The sequence below is a fragment of the Acinonyx jubatus genome, chromosome E3, assembly GCF_027475565.1.
Source record: "Acinonyx jubatus isolate Ajub_Pintada_27869175 chromosome E3, VMU_Ajub_asm_v1.0, whole genome shotgun sequence".
In the NCBI taxonomy this organism is placed as follows: domain Eukaryota; kingdom Metazoa; phylum Chordata; class Mammalia; order Carnivora; family Felidae; genus Acinonyx; species Acinonyx jubatus.
This window is the reverse complement of record NC_069398.1, coordinates 31,391,980-31,416,338: the sequence shown is the minus strand read 5'-3', so window position 1 is coordinate 31,416,338 and position 24,359 is coordinate 31,391,980. Positions and strand designations below refer to the sequence as shown.

Below are 24,359 nucleotides of genomic sequence, written 5' to 3'. Positions count from 1 at the left end.
CTGTCATCTGTAAACAGAAACACTTTCATTTTGTTCCTTTTTTCATCTGTAGGCCTTTTATTTCTTTTCTTGCTTTATTGTGTGGGCTAGAATTTCCAGTGCTATGTTGAGTGGCAGCAGTGAGAATGAAATCCTGGCTTTGTTCCCAGTCTTAGGGGAAAAGCATCAGTCTTTCAAAATTAAGTGTGCTGGGAGCTATAGGTTTTTGTAGATTAAAAAAAAAATCACGTTGAAGAAGTCCCTGTTTATGCCTAGTGCCTGAGTATTTCAAATCATGAGTGGGTATTTAATTTTATCAAATGCTTTTTCTGCATCCATCGAAGTGATCATGGGATTTTTCTTCTTAGCCTGTAGATTACATTGATTGATTTGTGACTGTTTGAACTAGCCTTGCATCCCGGGAATAGACCTCACTTGATCCTGGTGTACAATTCGTTTTATTTTTATTTTTAAAGTTTATTTATTTATTTTGAGAGAGAGAGAGAAAGAGGGAGAGAGTGTGTTTGACCGGGGGGTATGGGCAGAGAGAGAAGGAGAAAGAATCCTGAGCAGGCTCTGCATTGTCACCGCAGAGCCCAATGCAGAGCTCAAGCCCACAAACTGTGAGATCATGACCTGAGCCGAAACTAAGAGTCAGACACTTAACCCACTGAGCCACCCAGGCGCCCCTTTATTTTCATTTTTATTACAGTTCTTTTTATATATTACCGAATTATATTTTCAGTGTTTTGGTAAGAATTTTCGTATCTATGTTTGGGAAGGATAGTGTCTGTAATTGTCTCTTTTTTATACGGTCTCTGTCTAGTTTTGGGAACAGGGTGATACTGGCATTATATATTAAATTGGGAAGTGTTCTTCTTGTCTTTTCTGGAAGAAAAGGATTGAAGCTCATCCTTTATTTATTTCTTATTTTTTAAATATTCTATTTTTAAGTAATCTCTACACCCAACATGGACTGTAGAACTCACAACCCCGAGATCAAGAGTTGCATGCTCTACTGACTGAGCCAGCCAGGCGCCCCTGATATTTATCCTTTAAACGTTTGGTAGACTTCTCCACTGATACTATCTGGGCCTGGGGATTTCTTTTTTTAGGAGTTTTAAAATTATATATTCAGTTTCCTTAATTGTTATAGCCTCTTTATAATTTTATTTTAGTGGGGCGCCTGAGTGGTTAAGTTGGGTAAGCCTCTGACTTCAGCTCAGGTCACAATCTCCCGGTTCGTGGGTTCGAGCCTCACATCGTGCTCTGTGCTGAAGCTTAGAGCCTGGAGTTTGCTTCGGATTCTGTGTCTCCCTCTCTCTTTGCCTCTCCTCTGTTCGTGCCCTGTGTCTCTCTCTCCTTCCATAATAAATAAACATTAAAAAAATTTTTTTAAATGCTTTTCTAGTTTTATTTTATTTTGGAGAGAGAGAATGAACATGAGTAGGGGAGAGGAGAGGAGGGAGGGAAGGAGGGAAGGAGGGAGGGAGGGAGAGAGAGAGAAAGGGAGAGAGAGAGAAAGAGAGAGAGAGAGAGAGAGAGAGAGAGAAAGAGAGAATCTCAAGCAGTCTCCCTGCTCAGCACTGAACCTATCTTGGGCCCCAGTCTCACCACCCGGGATCACGAACTGAGCCGAAATCAAGAGCCCGATGCTCAACCAACTGAGCCACCCAGGCGCCCCTGTGATAGGCTCTTTAAATTATCCATTTCATTTTGGATGAGTGGTGACATATTTCACTTTTTGAGGAATGGATCCATTTCACCTAAGTTTTCAAATATAAGAGTGGGTAATGTCCATAGTGTACCTTTATCACCTCATTAATTACCCCTTCTTTGGTCAGTCTTGCTAGAAAGGTGTCAATTTTATGTATCTTTTCAAAGAACCAGCTTTAAACTTAATTAATTAATTAATTTTATTGGGTTAGAAATGTAGACCATAAGGTGTTGTTTTCTCTCACTGCTTTCAAGCTTTCTTCTATTTTCTTTACATTCAAAGTTCTCCTATGATGTGTCTTGGCACTGACTTCGGCCCAGGTCATGATCTCGAGGTTCGTGAGTTTGAGCCCTGCACTGGGCTCCCTGCTGTCAGGGCAGAGCCTCCTTTGGATCCTCTGTCCTCCTCTCTCTCTGTCTGTCCCCCACTCATTCTCTCTTTCTCTGTCTCTCAAAAATAAATAAAGCATTAAAAATTATTTTTAATTTTTTTCTTATTTGTTTTTAATTTTTTAATTTTTAACTTTTTTAACATTAAAAAAATATTTTGGAGGTGGGGGATGGGCAGAGAGAGAAAGAGACAGAGGAGCCAGAAGTGGGCTCTGTGCTGACAGCAGAGAGCCTGACGTGGGGCTCAGACTCATGAACTGTGAGATTATGACCTGAGCCCAAGTAAGATGCTTAACCGATGAGCCACCCAGGTGCCCATAAAAAAACACTTTTTTTAGATTCATCCTGTTTGAGATTTGCTCAGCTTCTTGACTCTGTAGGTTCACTTCATTCGCCAAACTTGTGAAGTTTTCAGCCATTATTTTTCAAATACTTTTTTTTTTTAAACATTTATTTATTTTTGAGAGACAGAGAGAGACAGCACAAGCAGGGGAGGAGCAGAGAGAGAGGGAGACACAGAATCCAAAGCAGGCTCCAGGCTCTGAGCTACCAGCACAGAGCCTGATGCAGGGCTCGAACTCACAGACCGCAAGATCATGACCTGAGCCGAAGTCGGCCACGCAACCAACTGAGCCACCCAGGCACCCCTATTTTTTTTCTTTTTTCTTTTAATCTCGAATACTTTTCCTACTGTGCCCTCTTTCTCCTCTTTTTCCAGAGCTCTGATGATGCGAATGTCACTTCAGATCCTTGGGGCTCTGTTCATTTTTTTATAGCCCAATTTCTCTCTGTTCAGACTGGATAATTTCTGTTGCTCTGTCTTCAAGTTCACTGATTGTTAGCTCTGTCACTTCCATTCTATTGCCGCCCCATCCATTGATTCAAAAACTTTGTTTTTTTTTTTTTCCATTCTAAAATTTCCGTTTGGTTCTTCTTTGTACCTTCTCTTCCTTTGTATGTTTTGCTCCCTTTTTGCATCTGTTTCAAGCGTGTTCATAATTGCTCATTGAATATTTTTCTACTGACTGCTTCAAAAATCTTAGTCAAGTGACTCTAACATCTCTGTCATCTTGGGATTGGTGTCATATACCAATTGTCTTTTTTCATCCCATTTGGTGTGATGCGGGATTTCCAATTGTATCCTGGACTTTTCGGTATTTTATGCAGTCTTAGATAAATATTCTGTTTACGCCTTCTTCCTCTGGCACCTCCAGCAAAGGAAGCGTGGGATTCCTCCTCTTTACTAGTGGGTGGGGGCAGGAATCCAGGTTCCCCCCTTGGTGTCTGTGGACATCCTGGGTTGGGGGAAAGAATACCTGGTTACGGAGGAGTGGAGATGGAGTTTCTGGCTCCCCCAGGCCTCTGCTGACACCACTCTGGCTGGGAAGCCCTGGGCACCTGATGACTGCTCCCCACATGGCCTCCACTGATACTCAGGGGCCAGGTGGCCTTGTCACTGCCGCTGGTCAAAGTCCTGACTCTCTCCGAGGCTTTCTCCGACATCACCCCAGTGGGGGGAAACGGGGCCTTCATTACTGCCTGGCTGGGATGAAGTCCATGTTTCCTGCTTGGCCTTCTCTGATCCCATTCTGGGAGCAGGCATTGGCTTGGGACACCACCTTTCAGCTGAGGAGGGTGGAGGTCTGGGCTCCCCACTCAGCCTTTTGCTGACATTGGTCGGGGTGCGGCTGGCTGGAGTACAACCTTATTGTCTAAAAGTTTTCCGCTTTGCTAGGCTGCACTTTTCCTGATCCTTTGGCTAGAGAGGGCAGGCTTTTGTTGGGGCTTTTCTTTCCTTTTTTTTTTTTTTTTTTTTTGTCTGTACCGGTTGGTGTTTCCGGGTTTCTGGCTTCTCCAGTTCAAGTCTGGGATCTCTGAGGCAAAAAGAAAACCCAAAGTGCCTTGGTGGCTCAGTTGGTTAAGCATCTGGCTTGGGCTCAGGTCATGAACTTACAGTTTGTGAGTTCGAGCCCTGCATCAGGCTCTGTGCTGAGAGCTCAGAGGCTGGAGCCTGCTTCAGATTCTGTGTCTCCCTCTCTGCCCCTCCCCTGCTCTTGCTCTGTCTCTCAAAAATGAATAAACATTGGGGGGAAAAAAGAAAGAAAGAAAACCCAAGGAACTCACCATCATGTCACTCCTTGGGTCCCAAGGTGCCTAGTCCCTCTCTCCTTGTTTCCTTTCAGGGTCTTCTTGTGTTTGGTTCATATACAATGTCCATGGACTTGTACTGAGTGGGAGGAATAGAGAAAAACACTTCTATCTTTCTGGAATCAGAAGTCTGTCTAAATTACATTATTTTATTTTTTATAAAATTTTTAAAGTTCATTTATTTTTGAGATAGAGAGAGACAATGTGAGCAGGGGAGGGGCAGAGAGACAGAGGGAGAGAGAAAGACTCCCAAACAGGCTTCATATTGTCAGCAGTCAGCATGACGCCTGACCCAGGGCTCGAACTCATGAACCATGAGATCATGACCTGAGTGGGAATCAAGAGTTGGACGCTTGAGTTGGACCGATTGAGCCACCCAGGTGCCCCTGAAGAACATTATTTTGTAATTTTTAATGTTTTTATTATTTATTTATTTTTGAGCTGTCAGCACAGAGCCCTGTGTGAGGCTTGAACCCATGAACCATGAGATCATGACCTGAGCCGAAGTCAGTTGCTTGACTGACTGAGCCACCCAGGCGCCCCTAAACTACATTATTTAAAAAAAAGAATTTTTTAATGTATTTATTTATTTTTAGAGAGAGAGAGAGAGAGAGAGAGAGAGAGACAAAACACTAGCAATTCACCCAAGGGCACCGCAGTGATAAACTTTAACAGCATGTATTCAATGCTAAAACTGCATTGATCAAGCAGCAGATCTGTAACGATTAAATTTATATGACTAATCTGTTACTGAGGGAGATGTATTTGAGTGGTGTGTGTGCACACAAGATCCTAACCCTCCCTTCCCTCCCCCCCCCCCCGAGAAAAAGAGCCTTTGCCCCCTGCCAGGGGGTGGAGTAAAGGTTTCCAAGGCTATTACAGTCACCCTGGGTGCTGAGGTCTGACATGTCCATCGTCAAAAGTCATTGGCTGCTGGCTCCTGTCGAAACCCTGGGGCCTGCTTGGTGGGGGTGCTAAGAAAGGGGTTGTTGAACGAATGAAGTGACATCACAGGAAGAGCACGGAGTCCCCAGATTCCTTTACACCACTGCACATACGGGACTGTGGCTGTGAGAACCCAGTTCTTTAGAGGTCCGTTCAGCTATGAGGTGTGGGACAAGTCACAAGCGGAGGGCATGGAATGTATGGCAAGGAACATTCCAGAAGGCAGATGTGAAGGACAAGACAGCAGCTAGAAGGTGGCAGTGACAGTGGGAGCCCTTACTGAGATTCAGCTTTGCCTCCCCATCTCGTTACGCGGATTCGGCCGGTCTTGTGAATGAGTGAGCGAGGAAACTTTATACTTCTTCTTCTTTTTTAATGTCGATTTATTTATTGCTGAGTGAGAGAGAGTGCACGCAAGCATGAGTGGGGGAGGGGCAGAGATAGAGGGAGAGAGAGAATCCCAAGCAGGCTCCGCGCTGCCAGCACAGAGCCCGAAGCGGGGCTCGATCTCACCACTGCAAGATCACAACCTGAGCTGAAATCAAGAGTCGGACGCTTAACTGACTGAGCCACCCAGGCGCCCACTATACTTCTGTTCTTGGTGATGATGAGGATCGACTGACACCTGTTGTGCACCATGCCCTGTATACGGTAGCAGGTAGTTCTAGCTCCCAGAACGTACAGGGCAGAGTTTGTGGTGGTCCCATTTCAGATGCAGAAGGTAGGGCACAGAGATGTGAAGCAACCTGTTCAAGGCCACACAGACAAGACATGGAAGCCCCTGGGCCATCTGACTTTAGAGCCTACATTATCCCGTTAGAAGACATGATGTGCTGTGATGCATCACGGCCGAGACCTAATGACCTTACTGGGTTTTTGTGGGGCTTTTTCACAAAGGCAACAAATGACCAGAACTCAAGGCCTTATATGTCAAAGTGCAGAATTCCATTTGCGTGCACACAGGTAGGCCCTGGGGGTCACATGGCACTCAGTGATGTGTGTTCTGTCACTTAGCTGCTGGCTAGGAGCTCACTTTCTATTTGGAGGACTGTGATCACAGACAGATGTTCTATGTACTTATGTTTGTCATTTTCACCCTTTTTCTTGTCCGTTAGTACACTCTGAACCCCAGGGTGGAGTTTCCTGGTGACTTCAAGCTGCACACTGCAGACTCTGACCAACTTCCAAAGGGGACCTTTTTAAATTAAAAAAAAAAAGTTATTTTTGTTTTTTGGTAGGTCAGGGACGTACTATAAAAATGAAGAGCTAGATAAAAACAACCCAGTTCTTTATTACTATAGAAGACACCTTGCATGTAATAATTCTTCATACCGATGTCACCTTGAGTGGGTATAAAGCCTTTCTACCCAAAGACAAATAGCTTGAAGCGGTAGCCAAATTATTTTTTTCAGAGTTTACCGTTAACACAACATTCGAGTGCCTTTTCCAGCAGAGATGAAGTTACTAATCAGTCTAAAAGGAATTGAGCTGCCCTTGGGAAGTTGAGGCCAGGGAACCTTTGTCAGTTGTGTGGATTCTAGGGGAGAGGACAAGACCAAGGTGGACTGTTTTGAAAATTGGAAAGAGAGGCGGAAGCCATCAAGGACATGATGTCTGGGCTTTTGAAAATTTAATGAGGATGTGTCTTGACACTTAGACCCCGTTGGTTGCCTGGGCAGAGTGGGGAATGCTAATGTGCACAAGGTCATCTCTATTCCAACGAGATGTTTTCTTTCCGAGATGAAATTAGATTTCGGAAAGCATTATTTTCCTTCCGTGACCGTGAGCTGACAGTGAGCTGGCTGCTTGTGTGTGCGGTGCTTTCCCTGGACTGGACCAGACCCCTGAGCAGATGTAACGGATTAGCTGAGGTTCCCATCTGCTGACAGTCACTGCCGTCTCTGCTTTTCTGTGCAGGGTCTGAATGCATCGGTAATGCAGGCGGCCTAGGCAGCCTCTTTCTGGCTGAGCAGGAAGACACAGGCCTTGGCAGGGTTTTGGCTCTTGTGACTTGAATGCTAGGAGAGGACATTTTCTGTCCAGTTTCACAGACTTCCACTTGGAGGACGGAGATTGATGTACAAAGGAGAAGTTCTCTGACCTTTCCGGAATGTGCACATTCTTGATTTCTTAAACTATTTCTGCAATGGTCAGAGGGCTGATAAATGGGTTTCAACATGTTTTCAAGAGGTGTCCTCCTTTGGATGGCCCTGTTCATTCAGCAGCAGTAACTAAAGCTGTTGCTTTCTCCCTTTCTCTGACGTGGCCAGGCCCTGCGGTGGATCGTGGAGTCAGAATAAATACAGACTATAGTCTCCGTCTGAAGGAGTTTCAAGGCTGCAAAGCTGATACACAGGAAACAGCGAACACTGTGAGAAAGTCTGGAAATAGGCTAGGACATCAAAATTCAATTTCAGAGTTATTTGTGTAATTATTTGCCTAATGGCTGTAATCCTTCCAGGTCTTAAGTCCCCTGAGGACAGGGACCAAATTGATCTTTTTCATCATCATCTTCCCAGCACCTGGGACAGTGCTTGGACTACAGCAGGTTCCTAAATACTTATTGTCTAACTGAGGGATTGCAACGGGGTTTCAGGTTTAACACTTGTTATCTTGGAGCCCTGTCTGCCGCACAAATTGTTTTTCTTACAAATTCATTTATAAAGCTTTCAACTTCTGATGAAACCACACACATGCTGGACATAAAGCAAATGCCTATCTTAGTGGGTAACTGGGATACTTAATGTTCCTCTATGTGGGGCAACCTGAATGTGTGCAGATTAGATAAATGCTATCTTGGTGGGATTTAAGAGATACTGAAAAACAGCTTTTTTTTTTTTAACCTAATTTCCCCTTTAGTTAGTAATTTCTTTGAGTAGTGAAGGTTTTGAAGTCTTCTAATTTCTCCCTTCAAGAACAGGAATGAGGGGCTTCTGGGTGGCTCAGTCATTTAAGCATCCAGCTGTTGGTTTCAGTTCAGATCATGATCTCACGGTTTGTGAGTTCGAGCCCCGCGTCGGGCTCTTTGCTGATAGTGCGGAGCCTGCTTGGATTCATTCTCTCTGCCCCTCCCCTGTTCTCTCTCTCTCTCTCTCTCTCTCTCAAAAATAAATAAATAAACTAAAAAAAAACAACAACGGAAATGACATCCTAAGCCTTTATTACCCTAACATTTTTGCAGGCTTTGTCAAAATGGAGGCGCTGGCTGAACTGTGGGGATAATGTAACATTCTACTTACAGATAACTGGGCCACGCTTTATTCTGATGGAAGTTGTCTTAGATGGACATCAGAGAGCAATTTTCAGATTCAAACTTTGAGAGAAGCACCTTGGATCACATGTTAAGAACCCTAAAGAATGAGGAATTTGACATTTAAAAGCTGTTATAATTGATAGTATCTTTGAGTAAGCTCCACATATTACATTATCAAGTTCAAAGTGTGCTGTCATTTTTCTCAGTAACCATACTGTTATCTTCAAGATAACCGAGCTGACAGGGACATGATTGGGAAGCCGCGTCTGTAGGCTGGGACTTAAACGTCCATCTCGGGACACCCAGAACTGTGCGCCGTCACTGAAGAAGCACAGGAACGCTGGGTGTCTAATTCCCGAGGTTATTGGGAGATTGCACTCTGGAATCATCGCACAACCTTGAACAAAAAGGTGAAAACTTTCCATTTTGATAAATGACAGCGGAAGGAAACAGGCCATTTGTAAATATAAAATCGTTGCTGGAAAATGATATTAGAGATGAATTATCTCCTCCATTACAGTGTTTCCTTTTCTTTAATGCAATTTGGTTCAAGCGAAATGAACAGAAAGGCTAGGGAGGGCGCACGTTCAATGCTTCAGGGGAGTTACTGGAAGCAAGACGTGGACGGAGAAAGGAGATCCACAGATCTGGGGCAGGCCGAGCTGAAGCCTTCTGCCCAGGAGGCCTGCGCCTAGGACCCTGGCTGTGCCCACGGGAAATTGAATTCAGAGCTCCTTCTGCATCATAAATCCAGGGCAGCTGGCAGCTCTCCAAGGGAGACTGGAGAGACAGTGCGAGAGCATCTGAGGCCAGCCAGCCGGGCCAGCCCCCAGCTGAGGGTGGGACCCAGGTGTGCGGGTTTGGGGTCCAGCCTTACACTCTGCTAATTTTAAAGTGCGCTCGTCGCCAGCAAAGAAACGTCTTCATTATGCATCAGAAAGCCGGTTACTCGGAAATGCCGCGGGGCCCAAGGGGCGAGGCCAGACTTTTGAATGTGTGCGTTTCTAGAGCTTTTTTTTTCTGGAGCGCACGTGCGAGGAGGACCCTCGGCGCCGGGGTCTGTAGAAGTGGCATCCCGCGCCCGGGACCCCACGCGCGTCCCCAGGCCGCGCGAAGGCGGGGGAGGGCGCAGCAGGGGTCGCCGCGCCCCGGGCCCCCTCCCCCGCCGCCCAGAGTCGCGTCTCAGCCCAGCCGGGCCCGCGCCGCGCAGTCCGGGAGGGGCCGGGCGCGTTCCCGCGGGCGGAGCCGCGCGGTCCCGGGCCCCGCCCACCGCGCCCGGGGGCGGGGCCTGCGCGTCACGTGACGGCGCGCCGAGCGGAGAGCGCCCCGCCCGGCCGGAGGAGGCCCGGGCCGCGACCCGGCGCGCGCGCTGCTGGAGCCGCCCGGCCGCACGCGCGCTCCGCACCCGCGGCGCCCACCGCCCGCGGCCCCTCGCCCGCGGCTCCGGGCTCGCCGGCAGCGGGAGCGGCCTCAACATGGACGAAGACGGCGGCGGCGGTGAGGGCGGCGGCGGTGAGTGTCGGAGGTGTGGCCGGCCCGGGCTGGCGGCCTGGGGCGGGGGTCGCGGGCGCGCCGGACGGGAGCGGGGCGGCGGGTCCGGGGTCGGGGGTCCGGGCAGCGCCCGTGCCGGCTGGCGACAGGCGAGGCCCGCGGCGCGTCGGCCCGGGGCCCAGCGGAGGGGGGCCGGCGGGGTCGCCTCCGAGCCCGAGCGGGGGTCCGGGGCGAGGCCGGGGTCGCTGGCGGCCGGGGTGGCCCGGGGGCTCGGGCAGGGCGCGGGGGTCGCTCTCCCGGGGCGGGGGACCTTGGGGGCGACCTTCCCCGCCTCTCGTCGCCAAGGGCGTTCACGCCCTCCGGAGCCCGACCGCAGGAGGCTGACCACCCCCCCCCCCTTCGGTGTCTCTTCCCAGGTGGTGGGAAGCGGGGTATCCCCGAGAAATGGGGAGGGGAAAGTTCCGAATTGGGGATCCTCGGGGTCCAAGAGGGGCGGGTGGAGGGACAAGGTTGAAAGCCGTGTGGCCCGTGTGCCGGGCTTTAGGTCACAAGTGGTGCGTGGGGAGGCTTCAACGAGGAGTGGGCAGCCGGGGCACAGGCATTTTATGAACTGGGGGACGTTCCGGGTTAAGCCCCCCAAATAAGCCCGGGGCATCCCGCGCTCAGGTGAGAGCAGCAAGAGCCGGGTTGTGTGCCTGACGCCCAGTTAATTTGCAATTGTTGTGGATGACTTAGTGGCGTGCAAATTACTGTCGTGTCATGCTGCGAATCATGCCCGTGAAGCTGCATTTACGCGCGTGTGTGGAGTGGGGTCGTTGGTTTGGAAAGCGGAGGGGTTACCACCCCTGTCTTGCAGGCACACCCGAAGTTGAGGTTCTCAATACTTTGGCTGAAGATCTCCTTGATGCCGACAGACGGGATCTTCAGAACCCCTTGTAATAAGGGAGGGTTTTGAGAAAAAAAAAAAATCTTAATTACAGGCTGCAGCCGCCTGTGAGAATCAGCAGTCTCGAGCGCTTTCAGGTTGAAGTGGTTGGTTAATCAAGGTGCCTTCTAAGACTGTAAGGGCTGCCCGAGAGGTTTGTGCCCCAAGAAGCGATGCGACTGTGATCGTGGGAAGCTGGCAGGCTTGGTGGCATTTGTCGAATTCAGTTCTCATAGTTAAAGCTAGGGATAGTACTGTGGCATCGAGTGGGTGTGTTGTTTTTCGAAAGAAAGTGCTGTGGAAAGAAGGAGCCGAGTTGCAGAGCCTCCTACAAGCCAGGCTCTCTGCCTGAAGAGTCTAAGCGATGGATTCTCCCCAGATCCCCTGCCTCCTGCCTGTCACAAGTTGGGTAACACAACAGGCATACAGCGGTTTTTCCCTTTTACAGAGTAAACAGGCATCACGTTTAAGCATTTGACATCAGAGTCAAGGTAGGCAGCCGGCTTGGCGATTTTTGTTTTGAAGGCGTTTCCGACTCCTGTGACTAAAGACATGGAGACGGTTTCAAGGTAAAAGCAGACATAAAGATTAGAAAAGGAAGTCAGCGTGGCCCAGCAGTTTACAGATCTTGAGTACTGTAGCAAAGGATGTTATTAAGTATCAAAAGTCTTAAAACTTTCTCTGGGTACTGATTTCCAGATTGTATTCCTGGGAGAGAGGTTTTCAAAAATGTCATGCTCAAAGATGTGCGTGATACCATTTGTAGTAGTAGAAAATCGGAAATGGCAACGCCCGATAGGAGGAAGGTGAGGTAAATTATGGGAAGTTTATTGATGAAATGTTAGAACCATTAGAAACAAGCAGTTGCTTTATATGTCCTGGTGGAAGCAACGTAATGTAATGTGAATGTAACGTTTTTCTGTTTTCCAAGTTTCTGGAATGATATGCGTTACTTTCAAATTCGAATTAAAGAAAAACCTTATAAAAAAAAAAAAAACCCTGTGCATTGGGAAAAGGGTGTGATTGCTTTTAACGTACCATTTAATCCACTAGAACAATTGTCAATGACTAGTTGTTTATTTGTCTACTAAAATGCCCAGCAGCATGGTAGGTGCCGGAAAATAACTTTTAACCTTTACTGATAAGGTTTATTATCTTCTTTGAATTATAGGAGACACTTAAAAATAAATTTGGCAATCTTAGAATATGTTTTTGGGTAAATGAAAGCCTTAGAGTTTTGATATAAGAATCATTGTATAGCAATTATGATACACATTTGATGTGCTTGTATTTGACTATTTGGGGAGGTTTTGAAGTTAATATACCTCTTTAAAGTTCTTTACAGTTATTACTGCCATTTAGATAAAAAAAAATTCTTTGCTTTAAAGCTCATGTTTAAAAAAAAAAAAAAAGATGTTTAATCGCTACACCCAACGTGGGGCTCGAACTCACCACTCCGAGATCAAGAGTCGCATGCTCTTCCTCCTGAGCCAGCCAGGTGCCCCTAAAATTCACGTTTTTAAAAATAAAGTTCAGCCCTTTGAAAGAGAATAATTTCAGTTGCCAGTCGTTTGCCAGCCAGTCATAAAACATAACTTTTGTGTACATATTTTTAGAGTAGAGAACTTTGAACCCTACATGGGGAAGTCAGCTACAACTTGTTTACAAGATAGGGTAAATAGTTACACAGGCAGGAGAGATCATTTAAGAGCTTTTTTTTTTTTTTTTTTTTTTTGCTAATGTGTTTGTAGGGCTAAGAGACTTTAAAAATGATTCTTACTTGCTATTTTTATAACTTGAATTTTTGTCCAGGGTAGTAGTATTTGTTCTTTCTGTGGAAGATAAGGGGAGAGGGTGGTGATCTGAATGGTTGGAGGGCAGTTCTAAGGAGGAACACGTTGGGGGGTTGGTTACAAGATTACAAGAACACATTGTTACTTACAGTGTGCCCAGAGTGCAGTTAAGGTATTTTTAATTCCTTCGGGGCTTTATTGCCTTTCGGTTTTTCTAGAACAGTTCTTGAGATTTGCCTCTATTTGGCAGGTGACTGGCTAGTTTGGCTCCTTGCCACCATCTTAACTCAGTTTGGGAATGTGCCTGATTGATGTTCCCGAATGGACCATCTGTGGCAGATGACGTGAAGGACTTTGCTGGTTTTCCCCTCCCCACCCCCAGTCAGTGTAGATGAGGATTATAAACGTGTGTTTCACGTGAGAAGGTGCTCCGCCTCACTCATAATGAAATAAATACAGATTAAGACCAGGCTGAGAACCCACCTTTCACCTGTCAGCCAAGCAAGGACCCCCCCCACCTTTGAAACCATCTGTTGGCGGTGGGAGGGTAAATTAGTTACAGAGACAGCCTGGGTCCTGTTGGCTCAGGTCCATTGCTTGCCCTTCCCCTGCGGAGAGAGTCACCCCTGCAGGCAACATTTCCCAGACCTTTGGGTCAGCTGGCTTGCAGCTAGGTTTGGGTGGTGGGAGCCTCTGGTGGGTGGTGGGAGAGATGGATGGCTACAGGAAGGGGGAAACCAGGTTCTCTCCTCCTTACGTTTGGCCTCAGACCGTCTCTGTGGCCGTTGCACGGTCTCCTTTTGCCTCCAGCGCCTGCCCATTTCCCTGAGCTTTGGAAATCCCTCCTCCGTTTGTCCTCCAACTTAGAGGTGGCATCAGCTTCTTGCTCTTGCGGTCTCTGGTTGTCTTACCATCTTCCGTGTGACTTCTCAGCTTTTGCATCGCGCATGTAACCAACTCCTTGTATGAAACGTCCTCCACTTGAGATCCCTAGAGGGCCTTCTTTTTCTCTGGATGGATCCCAATAGATGCAGCAATGTTGGGCAGCAGCAGCTTTTTAAACAATTGCAAGTGTGCAAATCCTTTGAACAAACAGTAACAGTTTGAGGAATTTAATCTGCAGGTATATTTGTGCATGTTGGAGATGCTGTAGGTACACGATTATTTGCTGTGTTGTCTGTGGTAGTAAAAGATGAGAAATAACCCAGGTTATCCACAGGAGACTCATCGGGTAAATCTCATACCCAGATGGTGAATGAAGTTGTAAGCAGGAACGAGGAACCACTTTATGAACTGATCTGGAAAGATCTCCAACATGCTAAGTTACAAAAACAAAGTGCAGGAAAGTGTGCTTTGTAGGCTACCATCTTTTCTTTTTTCTTTTCTTTTCTTCTCTTTTCTTTTTTTCGGAAGTGTTTGTGTATGTGCGAAAATTCTCGGAAAGGTTAAATAAGGAACCAAGAATTAGGTTTCCCTGTTGGGGGAGGGCAATGGGAACTGAGCAGGTGGAGAATGAAGGTGCAGTGGAGCCGTCGCTCTGTGCCTTTTTATTTTTTTGAAATTCAAAAAAGTTTATTTCTGCTTCTTCCAAAATTGGAAAGCCATTTCACACAGAAAAATAGTATGCTGGTAAGAAAACATCCTTTTTGAGAGGGTTTTGTTTTGTTTTGTTTTGTTTTGAGAGAGCTAGAATGAAGGCAGGGGAGAGGAAGAGGGAGAGACTCTTAAGCAGAGCTTGATGGAGGGATCAAACCATGACCGTGAGGTCATGACCTGAGCTGAAATCAAAAGTTGGCTGCTTCACCAACTGAGTCACTGAGGTGTCCTGAAGTATTTTTATATACTAAAAAAAAAAAAAAAAAGAAGAAAGAAAGAAAAAAAATGATTTAAATGTAGAAAGTTATAAAATATGCTATCTGTATTTCCAGTCAAGGCACAGGAAATTACTGGTCTTTTAATGTTTAAGAGGTGACATGATGGGTGTTTTCAGAGGATGCTTAGAGCGTGTTCTTGAACGCTTGTTCAACGGATAGTGATAGCGCCTCTACCAAAATGCCAGGCACTGCTCCTGGCACAAGGTTGAGTAGCGGTGAATAAGGCAGATGAATTTCCTGCGTTCCCAGAGCTTTTGTTTAGATGGGAGACAGACAGGAAAGGTAAACAGACACATAAAATAATCACAAGTTATGCTGAGTGTGTTGAAGGAAATCATCAGGGGTGGAGGGACTTGGGGGGAGAGGCAGGGGAAGCCTTTGGGAGGAAGAGTGCCAGGGGGCGGGGCTGGAAGGAGTGGCTTCAGGGGGTAAGGGATTCACGAAGCCAATGCAAGATTTTAAACAGGGCAGTGATATTTGACTTCTGTTTCAATAATTTTAGCCGATGTTTACATAATGCTCTCGGCTGTTGGGGTTCCGTCCTGTGTGCTTTATTGTATCTTAATGTTCGCGGTAACCCTGTTAGACGCTTAACATTACCCACCATTTACAGATGGAAATGGAAACCAGAGGTGTGGGGAAGCTAACCGACTTGCATTGGATGTCACAGCTATAGTAAGGGGTGGAGCAGAGATTCGAGTCCACGTGTTCGGCCTCAGAAGCCACATGCCTCACCATTGCACCCCCTGCCCTTTTAAGGAGAGTTTTCCTGGCCACCAAGTGGAGAATGGGTTGGAGGAGGGGAGGGTGTCCGGGAGTAGGAGCTGGGCAGGTTCTCCGGGGAGAGTCGCACAGGCGTGGGGGTTGGGCAGCCGAGGCAGAGGTGAAGGGAAAGAGATAAGATGGATGTCTATAAAGACACAGAGAAGTAGGGGAAACAGTGAAACACTCATGTTCCCGTTACTCAGAGTTAACAGAGTAGCTGTTAATGTTCTGTGACATTGTTCTAGGTCTTTTGTAAGAAAGTAATAGTAATTCCAGCATTGCGGGTAAATCTCCATCCCTGCATGTGGCAACACTGTTCTTTTTGCTTGTTGGTTGGTGCCCTCCTTGGCTTCTCTTGCCTTAGCCTCAGATGTTCTCCCTCTTGTCATCCATGTCCAACAGCGATCCCTTAAGACAGGTCATGTCACCCCCTCTCTGAGTCTGTACTGTCGTCAAGCTAGAACCCTGTCTTGAAAGGCCTTCCTGTGGCCCACAGGGCCTGTCGGTGCAGGGGGCTGCGAGCTTTTTCTGTAAGAGGGCCAGGTAGTAAATATTTTTGGCTTTGTATGCCACATACAGTCACAAATTTTTTGCTTTTTTGTTTTTAATGTTTATTTTTGAGAGAGAGAGAGAGAGGCCGTGCAAGCAGGGGAGGGGCAGAGAGAGGGGAGACACAGAACCCGAAGCAGGATCCAGGCTCTGAGCTGTTAGCACAGGGCTCAAACCCACTAACCGTGAGATCATGACCTGAGCCAAAGTTGGATGTTCAACCCACTGAGCCACCCAGGTGCCCGTCTGTCTTTTTCTTTTCGTTTCGTTTCTTTTTTCTTTTCTTTTCTTTTCTTTTCTTTTCTTTTCTTTTCTTTTCTTTTCTTTTCTTTTCCCCTCCCCTCCCCTCCCCTCCCCTCCCCTCTCCTCCCCTCCCTTCCCTTCCCCTTTAAAAACATAAAAAAACATTGTTTTCTTGAGGGCTGTCCTTGGCCCCAGCTCTCATCCCTTGCTGTGTCTTTGACATTTCCTACCACGCTTGTTACCACGCTGGTCTCCTTGATCTTCCAGGAACGTACCAGGCACACCCTGCCTCGGTGCCTTTGCACTTGCTGTTTCCATAGTGGTTTTCACTGAGGTATCTGCTTCCTGCTTACTGGCTTCATCCAGGTTTCTTTTTCTTTCTTTGTAAGTTTATTTATTTTGAGAGAGAGAATCCCAAGCAAGTTCCATGCCATCAGCGCAGAGCCAGATGCAGGGCTCGAGCTCAAGAACCGTGAGATCATGACCTGAGCCAAAATGAGGAGTCAGACGCTCCACCGACTGATCCACCCAGGGCCCCTTCATCCAGGTTTCTGTCCACATGTCTCCCTGCCACAGAGGCCTTCGTTCACCAGCCTGTCTGAAATAACCCCCTGTTGTTACCCTTTCCCGGCTTCTTAACACTTACCACCCTGTACCTATTCCATATTTGTACACTGTTTGCCTCTTCTCTCCTAGGCTCTAAATTCCATGAGAGCAGGAATATTGTCTGCCTTCACCTGCGACCATACTCCAAGACCTGGAACACAGTACACAGACCTTCAGGGAATATCACCTTTTAAATTATTCTTGGTCCTCCACCCCTCCTCCCTTGTGGATTTTCTAAGGGCAGGTGTGGATTAGCTGTGGGTCCTGTGGTGTGGTTTTCCTACTTTAGCATATAGGTGTATGTCCATAAACAAGGTAAAGATCTCTTCTTGGCTTGTTTAAGAAAATTATAAAAATGGTATCCTGTCGTCCGGATAGGATTTTACGTTGTCGTTGTAAACCACACACAGGTGAACTCCTGGGCTTGTCTCCTTCTCCAGGCTTGGGAGAGTTTTTCCAGAGCGTAGCTCCGGATTGTGCACACGGGGCATAGGCTTCCTTTTGGTTTCCTTACTTGCTGACAGATTGCTTTCTCACAGGGGGCATTCTCCTCCACTCTGGGCATTTATCAGACTTTTAAACGTTGGCCTGCCTCCTGAGGAAGAAACAGTGCATCGCGTTGCCAGTGATGAGATGTTCTTTGGAGAATCGGATGGATGTGCCGACCGTTGGGAGGTCAGAGGTGCAGGAGGCAGAGAGGACTTGCAGATTCTGGCCTGTGTGACAAGGTGGTGCTGCTGCCACCGGAGAAGGGGAGGTCCGGGGAGGCGGGGCTAGGAGAAAGCCATTTGGAGGGTTTTTGTGGGTTTTTTTTTGCTTTTTTTGTCAAAAATGACATTACTTTGTCCTGGCTTCGGGAGGCTATTTTCACCGGGTGTACAGTTGTAGTTTATCAAGTTAATTTCTTGCAGTGTTTCGACGTGCCACTTCATTGCCTCTGGCTTCCATGGATTCTGCTGAGAAATCAGCTGTATCTGTCTTGTTCTTTTGAAGGTAATCCCTCCCCCATCCCCACTTTGGCTGCTTTTCAGATTCTTCTCTTTGCCTTTCATTTTCAGCTGTTACTGTGATGTGTCCAGATGTGGTTTTCCTTACAACTATCCTTGTCGGGGCTGGTGGTGGTTCTGCTTTTTGGTGGTGCCGTGACCAGACTTAATTTTACCTTAGATTCGGAGAACTGGTGCTCATTATCTCTCCATTCATTCCTTTGGCTGCATTCCCCATCTCTCCTTCTGGGACTCCACCTTTTCATCATGACCTGTGTGACTGACTCTTTTCTGTGTTCCTGTCCGCATTATGGGTCTGTGGTTCACTCCGTGTATATTCTTCTGACCTGTATCCCAAAATAGGAATAATCCTTCCCTCATCTCCAACCCGCACTGAAACCATGTCTTGAGTTCTCAATTTCTTTCGGTGACTGACTGCCTTCTTCAGTTTTCTTGATTCTTTTTTTCAGATTCCCAATTTCCTGCTGAAAATTTTCATCTTGTAAACTAATTTCTTTGTTGTGTTAATCACGGTTATTATAAGGTCCCCGTCTGATAATGTCAATATTTGGATAGCTTGTGAGTGTATTCTGTTGTCTGTTCTTCTCTTGGTTTTCAGTCATGTGGTCGTGACTCTAGACATACCTGGTAATTGTAGACCACGTGTGCGAAAGCTTGTAGACTCTGGCAATTTTCCTCAAGGGAGGCTTCTGGCAGGCAGTTAAGGCAGGGAAATACCACTTTAGAATTGTGAGGATTGCTCTGCTTCTGGTTTGCTCCCCTCCTGGGGTAGCTCTTTGGCAGTCCCCACCCGCCCGAAGGCCTGGGCTGTTTACTGGGCTTCTCTTATCTGGCAGCCCCTGAGCTCTCCCCCCCACCCCTAAGACTGCCGGAGGCTATGCCGGCCCACTCACATTCTCCACCACTTGTTTCTGCTTAGCGTTTTGGCCTCTCTGCTTCTACAGTGAATTGGCAAACCTCTCCAGGAGAAAAGTGGCCCGGATTTTGGGCTCCCCTCTCTGCACTTACCTCTGGGATCCTGGCCTCCTGAGTCCTCACTGCATTTGGTAGCTGTCCGATACCTTCACACAGTTGTTTCTTATAATTTGTTCAGCTCTTTCGGTTGTTCTTGGCAGATGGGTTTGTCAGTTACAAACTAGTCAGCCTTTACTGGAAGTGGCGTCTCAGGAGTTCAGTTTTGGTGTTTAGAATTGGACTCGGTAGTGAGAAGTCCCAGTGGAGGTGGCTGTGAGAGTCTGCTGCTTGGAGGACCTGACTGGGTGGGAGATGAACCTTGGGAAGACTTCAGCGCCCTTTAGTTAGTGGGACCAGATGAACGAGATCATTCGTGGGAGAGAGCTGAGAGAAAGGAGAAAGTCCCAGGACTGGGGACAGCCCAGGAAAGGACACCTGGAAAGGGTAGCCAGTGGCATGGGGGAGGGGGGGTCCTTGGGGTCCTTGGGGGTCGTGCGGTGTTGCAAAAGTAGAGGGGGGAGTGGTGTTGTCGGAAGCGAGAGTGGTCAGCCGCATTGAATGCCCCTGAGAGGTACACTTAAATGAGGATGGACAAGTGTCCCCTGGACTGGGGGACAGGCAGGGGGCAGGCAGAGGAGGGACCGGGAAAGATGTTTGCTTGCTTTAGGAAGAGCCGGTGCCACGCCTGCGAGTGGAGGTTTGCCCCGGGGATGAGAGTGGCCGGATGGCTGGGGCTTGGCGAGGGAGAGGGCTGCCCGTGTGTTTTGCCATGAAACTTCTCTTGAGTAAATCATTTTGATGGAGGACCCACAGCAACTCATACCAGGTGAGTTAACATAGCAGGTGGCATGGTCACACTCTTAGAGTAACTTTGGGAGAGACGTATTAGCTCTGAAAGGGATTATTGGCACATCCTTTAGGAAGCAGGTTGATCGACCTGTGAGATGGGACTATTGAAACTTGGGAAGATAGGTTTTATCAAACACTGCGCATGATAGAACTACTCTGCAGTTGTGGGAGAAGAATAAGTCCCTTTGATGAGAGTAGAAGATACGTGACTCTCCTTCCTGATTTTTGAAGTTAATCAAGCTTCTCAGCACTGTGTAGTCAGCTCCCCATTTGACTTGGTACGACAGACATCAGGTTCTGTAGGGTGTTACAGCTTGGTTGCAGACAATTCAGCACGTGTTTATTTGGGATAAATCTATCTTTCAGTGTTTGGTAAATACTAGACCCACCTGGGTCACGTTAGTTGTCCACGAAGATTGGGTGATTTGCTTTCACAGAGCAAATTCACTCTTCCGGCTGACTTCGTTTTTGCCGGTCACGAGGAGCTCTGTTCAAGTCGTGGAAAATAAGTTCCGGTCCTAAACTCTCAGCAGGGTTATTTTTAATTACTGTACTCTTCTTTTTGAAAAACTGATTCCTCTAATTAATAAATAAAAGCAGTTTGCTATAAAACTGGACATTTTAATGATGATTGAAAAATATTTCCCAATATCTAGGTAATTAGTGATTTTTTCCCCCAGTTTCATCCAGATGTTTGGCTGTGTGTAGACCCAGCCTTACTGCAGTTTTCTAATTCACTTTCATGGGAACGTATAATATTCTCCGTTTATTTTGGACAGCAGAGTTTCCTTTTTCTGTGGACAGATACATATGAAACACATGGTCTTTGAGTGGAGTTTGTGGTCCTCTGAGAATTCTCTGAAGGAGGAAATGGGTTGACCTACTGGTTGCTATGAAGTAAAAACAATCTTGTTTTCATTTTTTCAGTGAACATCTGGGTTGCATTTATTATTTTACATTCTCGAGGTTCTTTAAAACCACAATTTGATAATAGGAGGGTTCATTAAAGCCGTGACTATTTAGCTATTTCTGTAATTGATTTAAGTGTTAGGGTGGATGATGTATTTAGAAAAGAAACAAAAATTGGATATTTCTTTCCTTTCTATAAAATGTAACTTGCAAGTAACTACCTTTGATTTTAAACCATAAAATAGGGTGTAGGTACCTTGAGGGGCAGGGGAAGGAATGATCACCTGGCTCATTTCTCTGTGGCCCTTTGCTGCTCAGTTGGTGGCTGTGGGTGTCTGATGTGTTACGATATCAACTCCTAGGGAAGGGACCTTATGGCCACTAGAGAGTGGAACTTAAAAGCCATAAACCAGGAAAGGAAATCCCTTTTTCCTTCTCATCGACTGGAGGAAGGGAGCGTAAGCAGGTCTGGCCAGTAAGCTGTGAAGGGCAGTTTGCGGGGGGACTTCTTGGAAAGGTTTCTTCTTTCTTGGAAAAATACGGAAGACGGTTCCTTGTCTTTGAATGGACTTTGTTGGCCTGTTGGGTAGTCAGCTTCCATTCATGATGTTCCTGATGTCCATCCACACGCTGAGGGTGACCAGCTGGCTCCTTGAGGATGTGGTTGAGCTGCCGAATGTCCCCCACCCGGAGCCTCCCTGTGTCCACACTTCCTGTCACACGGGACGATAAATGCCCTTCTTGTTTACATGGCTGAGAAGCGTTCTGTAAGGAGTACAGGCATCTTGCCAGACACTGGCTGTGGCAGCAGGCAGGTCAGTTGTCTTATCCACACAGCAAGGACCTCATCCCCATGGAGTGCGAGAGGAAACCTCTTCTCTTCCATAGGTATTCATCAAGCATATGTACTTACCACTTGAAGAACCGAGCTGGGTTACGTTTTCTTTTCGAGATTGATACGTTCTCCTACTTTTAATAAAACAAAATGTATTTTCACATGCTCATGAATCCGTTAATAGTTGCATGTGGCACTTCCTTCTAACATTTATTTTAACGCAAACATTTTTAACCGTGCAGCAATCCAAAGTGGCAGACGTTGTCCATTTAATATTCCGTTAGAAGACAGGACTTCCTTTTAGTTCTTAGCAGAGAGGAAATAAAATGATCAGGAATGTCCTTTTCCAAGTTTCAGTAATTGAATTAAAATTTTTTTGAATTGAGACAGACAAACGAATTCATTTTTGTTTGTGTTAGAGTATGGGAAAATTGGAGGGTTTCAGTGACTTGGAAGCATTTGGCCTGTTCACACGGTGAGGCTGCACTTCCCAAGTGTGGGCAGGACGAGCGGTTGTAGACGTTGCTCAGCCTGTGACCGCGCTTCTGAGAGCACGGCGCATCCTGAGAAGAAAACGGTGCCTTTCACGGCCGGTGCGGAAGGGATCTTCATACTGGATAAGCGTTCTTCTCAAGTGTGGCCTGCTCTTGGGGGTCGCAGAGCGTCTCGTGGGTCCCCAAAGTAACATGTCTCCAAATTCGCTTTTTCATTTGAAACAGTGGCTAAGCTGTATGCTAGTCAGATGGTTACTGTGGCATTTTTTATTTTTACGGAAGAAAGTCAGATGCCTTCTTCCCTCCTTCCTGTGGTCGCCTTGGTCTCCGAGGGCTTTAGCGCTTCCTCTCTGTGGGCCTTCTCGTGGCGAGGACCGCGGTCCAGTGCGTGTCCCACGCTCGTGCGGCACCCCCGCGCTTCTTCTGCCTCACAGATGCCCAGTCATTTGGCTGGACATGAAGAACATGACTAATTTTTTTTTTTTTTTTTTTTAGTAATCTGGAAAGACCATAAGCTGAGCTATTTCCCCTGGGTTCTGCTGCTTAGACATTTGGCTTCAGGATTGAAGTCTCCTCTGCCTCCCGTGCTGCCTCCACCCTTTTTCCTCTACTGAGGAGGAGCCTGGGGCCTTCTCACTTTGTCTTCCCATCAGGTATTAAGATCCTGGCCAAGAGCAGACTGTCCTGCATGTCAAGATGATAGCGACTGTCTCTTTCAGGGGTGTTCAAGGCTGCTTTCGCGTTAGCAACTTTATCTCCCTCTTGCGTTTTATCTGTGAAGGTTTGGGGCTGGGTGAGACCCAGTCTCACTCTTGAGGGAGAGGCCAAAGCCGACCGCCCCGGTCCCTCCAGCCACCTGCAGGCATGGTGCAGGCCTGCCCGTAGCCGAGCCCGTGGCTGGCATGTCCTCTTGGGGAGACCATCATCGGAGTTCTCTAATCACATGAGCTTGGCTTCCACGGTTTTATCTGGGAATTTGAGGAACAGATTTGACAGGGGAGTCATTTCCTTAAAAAGTTGTTAATGACAGTCAAGGCTGTTTCAACTTTCACTGGTTCAAGAGATTAATGGCCAAGCCTGGGTGGTAATACTAACCTGAACATCTTCCCCCAATGCTGGAGAAGGGAGTCTGGCTTTTACTATAAACGTTTAATTTTAGAAGGCTGTTGCTGCATGTTTCACTGAAGCTTTTTCTGCTAATGTCCATCCCTCCCTCCCTCCACCCAGAGTACGTTATTCTCCACTTAGTGGAATCTGGAAGCCTGGGACCTTTCTGTGCTGGGCAGCCTCCCTTGTTCTCAGCCTCGCTTCTTTGCGGCTTTGTTGGGGTGAGTCATGCAGTCATTGCTCCCCAGATAATCTCCGTCCTGTGGGACTGGAGGGCCCCCTCCCCCTTGTGGTCTAATTAATTAAGGGAATTAACATTGCAGAATTTCTGCCCGTTTGCTATGTCAGCTCAGCCGCTGGAGGATATTTCAGGGCAGAAAATAGCCAGCTGTGTGTGATGTTAATGGTTGGTTCTGAGAATTTGTGTCTCTGCTTTGTGTACACATACAGAAGTTTGTTTAACCAGTAGAACTGATTGTTGTTGACATATTTTTTAAGTAAATACATGCAGCTCCAATACTTCTAGCCTCGAGTCTGTGTGTATAATCTCCTTAAGCTTCAGTCTTCCTTCTTGTATGTGAAACGGACATGAAAAAAACCCAAGTGAAATTCTTTAGTGAAGAATCTGTCAAAAATCCCAAACAGTCAGGCATTTGAAACGTGGTCATCGACATAGGAGGCCCCCTGCCCGCAATTATGTACTCAGCAGGGGAAAGAGCTGCTGTATTCCGGTTTAGGAATAGCAGATAACCGGCAATGCGGCAATGCGATGATTGTGTCTTCCCTCCCCCAGCTTTGCATTTTGAAAAATTTCAAGTCTACAGAAAAGTTGAATGAATACCCATATAGCTGTCACCTTAATTCACCAGTTGCTAAAATTTTGCTGCATTTGCTTTATCTCTAATACAAATTACAGGGTTTTTTGGGGAGGGGGGCCAGGGAGGGGTGGATCACTTGAAAGTAAGTTACATACATCATAACGATTAATCCCTAAATACTTCGGCATTGATCTCCTGAGGACACTCTCCACACCCCTGCCACACTGCAGAGAATCAACAGTAATTCTGTGATATCCTTACACATACAGTCCAAATTCTGCTTTCCCAAAGTGTTTCATATCTATTTTTCTTACCTATCTAGGCTCTGATCAGGGTTCATACCTTGCATTTACTTATGTCTTCTCAATGTTTTTTTTGGAGAGAGAAAGAGAGTGAGTGACTCTCAACAGGGGAGAGGGGCAGAGGAAAGGGCAAGAGAGAGAATGAATGCCAAGCAGGCTCCAGGCTCAGCATGGTGCCCATTCTGGGGCTCGATCCCACAGTCCTGAGATCAAGATGTGAGCCGAAATCAAGGGTCTGATGCTCAACAGACTGAACCATCCAGGCGCCTCACGTTTTCTCAGTCTTTAAAACAATTTTTTTGGGGGTTGATGGTGACTTCTGGAGTGCCTGCAACGGTTTCCTAGTATCATTTGCATCCTATAATCCAGGTTACATGTATAAACAGGAGAGAGAAGTGTTTTGGTTT

The 24,359-nt window shown here is 46.9% G+C and overlaps 2 protein-coding genes across 5 annotated transcripts in view; both read left to right on the top strand.

Moving 5' to 3' along the window:
* Positions 1-24,359, top strand: part of LOC128310989 (uncharacterized) — a 154,902-nt gene that overhangs the window by 64,906 nt on the left and 65,637 nt on the right. The window lies entirely within an intron of this gene.
* Positions 9,409-24,359, top strand: part of CYTH3 (cytohesin 3) — a 106,118-nt gene continuing 91,167 nt past the window's right edge. The window contains exons 1-2 of one of the 4 annotated variants that reach the window (XM_053212907.1): positions 16,970-17,405; positions 17,589-17,670. In XM_053212907.1, the coding sequence (XP_053068882.1) occupies positions 17,334-17,405; positions 17,589-17,670 (154 nt within the window). In that variant the 5' untranslated portion in view covers positions 16,970-17,333. Of the gene's footprint in view, positions 9,944-16,274; positions 16,922-16,965; positions 17,671-24,359 lie in introns of those variants that run through there. The other 3 variants (XM_027042258.2, XM_053212908.1, XM_053212906.1) reach the window with 3 other exon arrangements.